An 8,082-nucleotide genomic window follows, 5' to 3' on the forward strand; every position below is an offset into this window, starting at 1 on the left:
ACAACAGTTTTATGCGGCTCAACTTTGGTTTTCTATCAGAAGGACACGTGGCAAATTGTATTGCAAGCATTAACTTTGTTACTCTTTTTCGTTTATGGGTCCCACGCACAAGAGAAAAAGAAAAAAGAAAAAGCGTGTCTCAGGGTCCATCTCTTTATAAACGAGCCTTGCCCATTTCAATTTTTCCCATCTTCAAAATCCCTACTTTCATTGAATCCCATATTTTTCTGTGAAAATTATATTGGAAACCCCAAGTTGGTATTCTGGAAAAGCTAGAATTTTCATTCATTTGGTGAATATTTTTCTTGCTGTGATAGTATTACCTTTTTTTGTTTTTGTTTTCTTGGCCATGGAGGTTTCGGTGATTGGTAGTTCTCAAGCGAAGCTGGGAAAGTCCGATTTGGCGTTTAGGGAAGTGGGTTTTTGTAATCTGAGGGATAATTTCAGGTTTTCGAATGATAGAGTTAGTTTTGGTCGGAATATGAGGTGGAAGAAGGCTGGGATAAGCTTCACCTTGAAAGCTCTTCAGTATGAACCTGTTCAAGAGGAGAAGAAGCGATCTGGGTCTGGAACAAGATCCAAACTGGTGAGTTTTCTGTTTTCTTTTTATGTTGCGTGCTGCTTTTGGATGCTAGAAAACTATGGGAGAAAAAAATGGGATTTTTATTTTTGTCTTTTGACTCTAAAAGGAAACTATCAATTAGTAGTTTTTCTATATTTGGTTTGACTTTATTTTTATATCTGTTAGCTCGAAATTAAATGAACATGTCAACTCTATCCAAATTAGCATGTTAAATTCTTCATTTACATAGTTAATCAACAACATCAACTACCTAACTAGGTAAATAATGAAGTCAAATAATTTGCTACACAATATTATTGAGTGATAATTTTTCCTTGAAATTGTCATCTGGTGAATTTGAGGGGAGGCTTTTTTTTTTTTTGCATTAATGAGTGAAAACCATGAGAAACAGGGATTAGAGTCTGAAGGGGATTTAAATACTAGAGGTTTAGTAAACTCTACATTCAAATATCATGCAGTCATGCTACATGTTCGGCAGTCAAATACAATTAAGTTTTGTTATGTAATGTCAAGTTCAAGCCATTAGAAAATAAGAATGACACGCTTAAAATGATATGTTGCAGGTAGATGGTGTAAGATTATTTGTGGGGCTGCCCTTAGATGCAGTTTCTCGTGACTGCAATTCAATAAACAATGCTAGAGCAATTGCAGCTGGCCTAAAAGCTTTGAAGCTATTAGGAGTTGAAGGTGTTGAGCTACCTGTTTGGTGGGGAATTGTTGAGAAAGATGCCATGGGAAAATATGATTGGTCATGCTATCTTGCTATTGCTGAGATGGTTCAGAAAGTGGGTCTCAAGCTCCATGTGACGCTTTGCTTTCATGGGTCTAAAAATCCAAATATCCCTCTACCCAAATGGGTGTCCCAGATTGGTGAATCTCAACCAAATATTTTCTTTACAGACCGTTCAGGACAGCATTATGAAGAATGCCTATCACTGGCAGTTGATAATCTTCCTGTTCTTGATGGGAAGACTCCAGTCCAAGTGTACCAGAGTTTCTGTGAGAGCTTCAAGTCTTCCTTCTCTCCATTCATGGGTTCTACAATCACGGTAAGAATTTTGGATTCCAGGACCAGTTATGTACTCTAATAATATCCACTTTCATATTACTATATATGATTGACATTATCTTCATATCTTGTCATATTGCAGAGCATTTCCATGGGTTTAGGACCAGATGGTGAGCTACGGTATCCATCTCACCACCCACAACATGGTAATATGAAAACTCAAGTAGTTGGGGAATTCCAGTGTTATGACCAAAACATGCTCAGCTTTCTCAAGCAACATGCTGAAGCTTCTGGAAATCCTTTATGGGGGCTTGGTGGTCCACATGATGCACCTACCTATGACCAGTCACTATACTCCAATAACTTTTTCAAGGATGGGGGTTCTTGGGAGTCTACATATGGTGACTTCTTCCTTTCCTGGTATTCTAATCAGCTCATAACTCATGGAGATTGCCTCCTTTCATTAGCAGCTTCTACTTTAGGTGACACTGGTGTGACAATATATGGAAAAATCCCACTCATGCACTCTTGGTATGGAACTCGATCCCATCCTTCCGAGCTAACAGCAGGGTTCTATAACACAGCTAAGAGGGATGGTTATGAAGCAGTTGCAGAGATGTTTGCTAGGAACTCATGCAAAATGATATTACCTGGAATGGACCTTTCAGATGCAAATCAGCCAAATGAAAATCATTCCAGCCCTGAGCTGTTACTTGCACAAATTATGACAGCTTGCAGAAAGCACGGGTTGAAGGTTTCGGGTCAAAATTCTTCAGAGTCTGGTGCTCCTGGGGGTTTCGAACAAATCAAGAAGTATTTATCAGTGGATAATGTGCTGGACTTGTTCACATATCATAGAATGGGAGCATATTTCTTTTCCCCAGAGCATTTTCCTTCATTCACCGAGTTTGTTCGGAGCCTTAATCAACTAGAGTTGCATTCAGATGATCTGCCGATTTCTGATGAAGAAGGTGCTGAATATGCGGTTAGAAGCCAAGAATCAAGCGTGAGCATGCAAACAGCCTAATTGTTGTAAATTTGTAATGATGATAATCATGTATATTTGTATATAACTATTTTCTATACCCTTGAATGAGATGAGACTGAGGACATGTTATTAGGTAAGCTTAAGATGAGGATACCTTCCTGCTTTAACCTCGAGCAGAGTTACATTACAAGCATTCCTTATAACATAGCCAAGGTGGGTGGCAGAGCAGTTGACCTTTTTGTTATTAGTGCTCATGTGATGTACTTTTGCATTAATTGTTAAATACTTTAGTTTTATTTAATAAAAATATTAAGAGACAAATAAAATTAACTAGAATGATTTTTTTTTTTTTTTTTTAGGAAAAGTGAAACAATTTTCCCTTTTTAAAGTGCTTATAATACTTGATCTTCTTCTCCTCCCTGGTTTGTAAAATAAACTAATTAAAACTTGCACTTGAGTTGATATACACTTATTAACTACTATATTTACTTAAGATGAAAAATTATCGTGCTGAAGAGTATATGGCTCCGTTCGTTACGAGAACACGTGATTCATTCAACAAGAAGTTCGGAAGGAAAAGGTTTCGACTTTGGACCTCAAGTGAAGTGGGGCTTTTACCTCATCCATTCACTCCCCTTCCCCTTCCCCTGCTTCTTTTGAATTTAATGCCATAACGTTTGGTTTTTTTATTTTTTATTTTTTATTTTTCCATTAATATGGTTTTTTGCATTTGATTTCGTTTTCGTCACTCTTGAGTTTTTGTTTTGACTGTACACAACGTAATTTGTGTTAGAAACTAATAATGTAAGGGTTCGTGATAATTGAAACAGAAGCTTTTACTTGATGTCTAATAATTTAAGATGGAATTTTCTTAATAGAAAAAAAAAGGTGGGTTTTTCAGTTGCTTTTCGTTCATTGTTGCAGTTGTAGTGGTCCTAGAAGCAAGCATTGTCTCAGTGTAAATGAAGGAATATTGGAATTACATACAGATATGAATGAAGAACTGGTTCTTCTCAAGATGCATCAGCATGCCCTCTTCCTCTACCAATTGATAATGAGAAGCCAGCCATGGTTTCAGGGTCTTGTTTAGAAGCTCTGGCAAATTTAGTTGACATCCAACAATTTATTTATTTTATTATTGACTACATGACATCTATTGGCAATTTAGTTGTCCATTTGCAAGTGAGTAGATTACTCTGTTCTTATGAAAGGACAAGAAGTCCGTGAATGAAAAAAAAAACAGCTACTATCAACTTCGATGCTAATAGACCCACTTACATACCACCATTAAATTGCATAAATAACCAAATGTAAAGCAAATTGTTAAGAAGAATTGAGAGAGAGAGAGAGAGGGTATTTATGTACACAGGGAACAGTATACACGGGATAATACAAGTTCCAAGTTACTTTACACTTTCATGTGATCTTCCCACAAGTGATGAATTGTGATCCCATAAATCAACTGAAACACTCAAATCTGCATCACCGTCCTTTTAAATTCAATTCAATACCATCAAATCATCTTCCTGAACATGTTTTATCGGATTGCTTTCCCTCCAAGTTACATTCAAACCATACATCATCAGCAGCGGCGAAAAAGAAATAACAATGTAATCTGGATTGAAGCTGGCATGAACAAGAAGCAAGTGTCGTCAATTGGCATACTCAAAAACTACATACGGAATCAATCACTAACCAGAAAAAAAAAAAAAAAATTGGTTTGAAATTTAGATAGTGGAACTGAGATAACTGTCACAAGGTTATAGATAGAATAAGAAAGGTTTTCAAGTGAAGTTATCCTCCCATCCTTTAGTTTAGGCACACAAAGCTAGAGGAATTAATTAATAATATGGCCTACTGTTGGATAGTGGCACTAATTTAAGCTAAACCAAAATGTATGTGCTAAGTGATCTGCCAATGGAAATAGTACAAACAGCACTTGGCTTCTATAGCTTTCTATTAATCAATTTTATTTTAGTTTTTGAATATTGGACTTTCAAATGAATACCTGTATAAACACATCATTCACAAGCAATCTTTGTATCAAAGCTGCTGAGGCAGATTGCAAATGCCTGAAATGCCGAGATAGGGTACCGGTAGTCCATTGTAAACAAATCCTTCCCAACTTTTCCGAATTGGAGGATAATCTTATCATGTTCTGGTCCAGAAGGTCCATTTTCTGGGGATGCCACCAACTGAAAGTTTTTAACTGAGGCAATTGTCACCCGTCCATGAAAGTTTAAGCACCAACACTGCAGCTGCTCATGCCACCTTGGAGCCTTGTTTTTCAACACTAGCATCCCATCCTTTTGATCGCCCAGGGGTCCGGAGGGGGGGTTTTCCACACGATTTGATTTTGATCGAAAAAAAGGGAATGAAGGAAACATATCTACGTTGTTAAAAGAAAACTCGGTCTGTGTAGGGGCTACCCCTCCTGTTTCAATTGCTGAGACAGGAATGGAATCCATCACACAATGCATTCGCCTAGGCCCCCTGCTTTCCGTATATAGATGGTAAGTATGTAAGGCAATATGTTTTCAGCAAAAGCTTTTGCTACTGAAAGTCAAAATATTATTGTCCACCAAACAAAAACCATGTATGGAAAGTCAAAATTTATGCAAAGACAATTATAGTATAGCAGTAATTAGTTAATTTTATGGAGGATGATCTATGCACAATTGCAATATGTAAAGCTTACCTGGAGCCTAGCACATTCAATTCATATGAGATGTGGGCCACTGGATAGTTTCCTGTAGGGATCTTGGGCGAGACTTGTTTTAGGTTCACCAGCCTAGTGGAGCGACTTTTTGTAATCTTTGCCCCTGCATGAGGTGGCTGGCCATCATAGATTGTGAACTTGGTTCCCAGAAAATTTGATCTTATCAAAGGGGAAGAAAATGGTATAAGTCTTTGCACTAATAAACAGGAAAAAAAAAATAATGGTCAGCGCTTGATTAGCAGTGCACCTCAGTTTCCCAACATAGGTGTTGCTTCCCCTTGAAATATCATCTGCATCTAGAGAGATGATATAATCTGTGCAGGTGGAACGTCTACATTTGCGTGCAGCCAAAAGGAACTTCCCTTCATCAGCTAGCGCTGAATTGAATAGTGGCCGAAAGAACCCACAACTTTAGAAATAGAAGCTTTCGATCTCAAAAAGGAAACCAAAAACTGAGGGAAGACAAAGAAACTGAAGTTTTTGCAGAATGAAATCGACCAAAAGTTTTATTAATATACTCACTACTACTTAAACTGAGAAACAAATGATATGTTTGGGTGGATCGATCACGCTTTATAAAACACTGGAGGAGATGCTCCTTTGGGCCAGGCTGCCAAAATTATTTGCCAATTAAAACATGTTAAAGCAATGTCAGGGCAGGGAAACAATACATTGAAGTACTCAGCAATAAAAAGACAAGCACAATAGTGACATTCAATAGTGAAGCCCTTCTACAAACAAGGGAATCTTTAGAGCAATACCATAGTGAGTAGGAAATAATAAAGCAAAGCATTCCACACCAAATAAGCATCTTCAGGTACCCACTCAATTTGCCAAGAGGAGGAACCTCTCCTTTTATTTACTTTTAGGCTTGGCATCTTATATACATCAAAAACAAAGAAATTTCAACTTTCAGTGGTCGCTACCCAACCAAAACATAATATATCCCTGCTAAACTAGTAGAAGATAATTGACTTAGAACAACTAGCTGGCACAAGAAAATACACAGCTTGATGTAAGATGGACTAAAGGCTGCCAATAATAACATTGATAATACCCATATGCTACAAAACATGGTCCTTTACAATGTCTTGGAAGGAAATTACAGAGTATTTTCCCATACAAAGTTCACAACAGTTAAAAAAAATTGACATCACTATTTAGTGGTCCAAGCCCCCCCGGTGATATAAAAACTTTTATTTCTGGCCATGTACGGAAGAGAAAGATATCAATAATTCTGCCAACAACTCAATATTATCCAGAAATAAGATGGGTCAATCAAAATTATATTTTCCACTGGAAGAAAAAGAACATTTAGACGGGTTTTCTACAGTAGAAGCAGGAATTAAGTATTTCATTTTCTCATCAAATACTATAAAAATCATGAATCAGAAGGGAAAATAAAATAAAAAATACAAAGGAACAGATTATTAATATTCCAAGGAAATAAAGTTAATAATATGTAATAGATTTATATATTGGAAGACAAAATAAATGAAAAGAATAGTTCAACGTCACCCCTCACAATTACATGCTGTCTTGCCCACCATGTTCCATGGCCATGGGTAACAGCATCATCCATTTTTTATTTTTATTTTGGGTTTTAAAACAATCGTAACACAATTTAATACAAACATCTAGCCAAAAATATTGTAATCATTTTGAACAAACATTAATAACAAAATATTTAAAAAAAATAAAGGAACAAAGTAACATAAGGAAACCTTGTTGCCCTAATTTAAGCAATCATGCTAATATTGGGAATTGAAAACCCAATTAAGATCAATGCCAAAAAAATAATAAAATAAAATAAAATAAAATAAAATAAAAACCTGCTTAACAGAGATGGGGAAGGTTATCTTAGAGGAAAGTTCGGGGGTCTTGACGATGTCCTTGGTAATTTGTCTCCAGCTCCGGCACACTCCGGCACAGGCGACGACGCTCTTCCGCGGCGGCCACGTGGCCTCCGACGCCTCGATTCGGATGAGGACCTCACGGAGGAGCTCGTGGGGCATGTTGGCCCAACAACTCTGCCTTAAGCCGTCGTCGAACACCACCACCTCCTCCTCCTGCACCACCCTTTGCGACCTCGATCTCATTATACTCCTCATTATAGCCATCGGAATTTGGAAACGGTGAAAGGTTTCAACTTTCAGAATACCACTAGTACTTTTTAGAGAGAGAGAGAACTAGGGTGATTTAAGCGTTGTGTTGATTGAGGGGAATTTATTTATTTTTTCTGGGGAATAAAAAAAATTGATCCTTTTTTGGTGGGTTTGGGAAAAGAGAAGAAAAGGTAGGAGAGAAGCAGAGAGATGAGATTCTTATAAGAAAGTTCAGTGTTTTTTCTTGAAGAGAGAGAGAGAGAGAGAGAGAAGTAGAAAAAAATGAAAATGAAAATGAAAATGAAAAGGTGGCACTGTGAAATGTAATGTAATAATTTAGTGGGAGATGCGCAAATATAAGAGTGGAGGAATCATAAGCCATAAGGCATTAAGCTGGTGGTGGCGGCTCAAAGAGTTTGGTTCAATATCTTTTGTAAATTGGCTTGGTTAGTTCAATGAAAATCCTAGTGATGTGATGATCCACTTGAAAAGTTTAATTATTCTTCTAATCAAATTTTTATCATTCCATTTAATTTGAACTAGATAAATGTTTAAGTTATTAGGAAAAATTACGTTCAAAGAGGCTCTCACACTAAACATTTTTGCATTATTTTTATGAGAAATGTTTATCTCATGTTGGATGAGATAATTTGTCTCATGCAACATATACAAAAGTGG

The 8,082-nt window shown here is 36.9% G+C and overlaps 2 protein-coding genes across 4 annotated transcripts; one reads left to right on the forward strand and one right to left on the reverse strand.

Annotated features, from left to right (window-relative positions):
* The first annotated feature begins 173 nt into the window (after positions 1 to 173).
* Positions 174 to 2,824, forward strand: LOC133316577 (inactive beta-amylase 9). 2 transcript variants are annotated; one of them, XM_061518345.1, is made up of 3 exons: positions 174 to 590; positions 1,151 to 1,632; positions 1,735 to 2,824. In XM_061518345.1, the coding sequence occupies exons 1-3, from the start codon at positions 350 to 352 to the stop codon at positions 2,617 to 2,619; spliced, it is 1,608 nt and encodes a 535-aa protein (XP_061374329.1). In that variant the 5' UTR covers positions 174 to 349; the 3' UTR covers positions 2,620 to 2,824. The 2 variants fall into 2 exon arrangements, with proteins under 2 accessions (XP_061374329.1, XP_061374328.1); XM_061518344.1 differs by having other exon boundaries at positions 177 to 586; positions 1,147 to 1,632.
* Positions 2,825 to 3,736: 912 nt separating this feature from the next.
* LOC133316573 (tubby-like F-box protein 3) lies at positions 3,737 to 7,713 on the reverse strand. Of its 2 annotated transcripts, none has more exons than XM_061518337.1 (6): positions 7,132 to 7,713; positions 5,825 to 5,909; positions 5,547 to 5,676; positions 5,279 to 5,458; positions 4,589 to 5,073; positions 3,737 to 4,206 (listed from the first exon to the last, which is right to left on the reverse strand). In XM_061518337.1, exons 1-5 carry the CDS (start codon positions 7,417 to 7,419, stop codon positions 4,602 to 4,604), a joined length of 1,155 nt encoding a protein of 384 aa, XP_061374321.1. In that variant the 5' UTR covers positions 7,420 to 7,713; the 3' UTR covers positions 3,737 to 4,206; positions 4,589 to 4,601. The 2 variants fall into 2 exon arrangements, with proteins under 2 accessions (XP_061374321.1, XP_061374320.1); XM_061518336.1 differs by having other exon boundaries at positions 3,738 to 4,206; positions 5,822 to 5,909.
* Between the last annotated feature and the right edge of the window lie 369 nt (positions 7,714 to 8,082).

The sequence above is a fragment of the Gastrolobium bilobum genome, unplaced genomic scaffold, assembly GCF_033153095.1.
Source record: "Gastrolobium bilobum isolate Gb01-03AN ecotype WA unplaced genomic scaffold, APGP_CSIRO_Gbil_v1 utg8498, whole genome shotgun sequence".
In the NCBI taxonomy this organism is placed as follows: Eukaryota; Viridiplantae; Streptophyta; class Magnoliopsida; order Fabales; family Fabaceae; genus Gastrolobium; species Gastrolobium bilobum.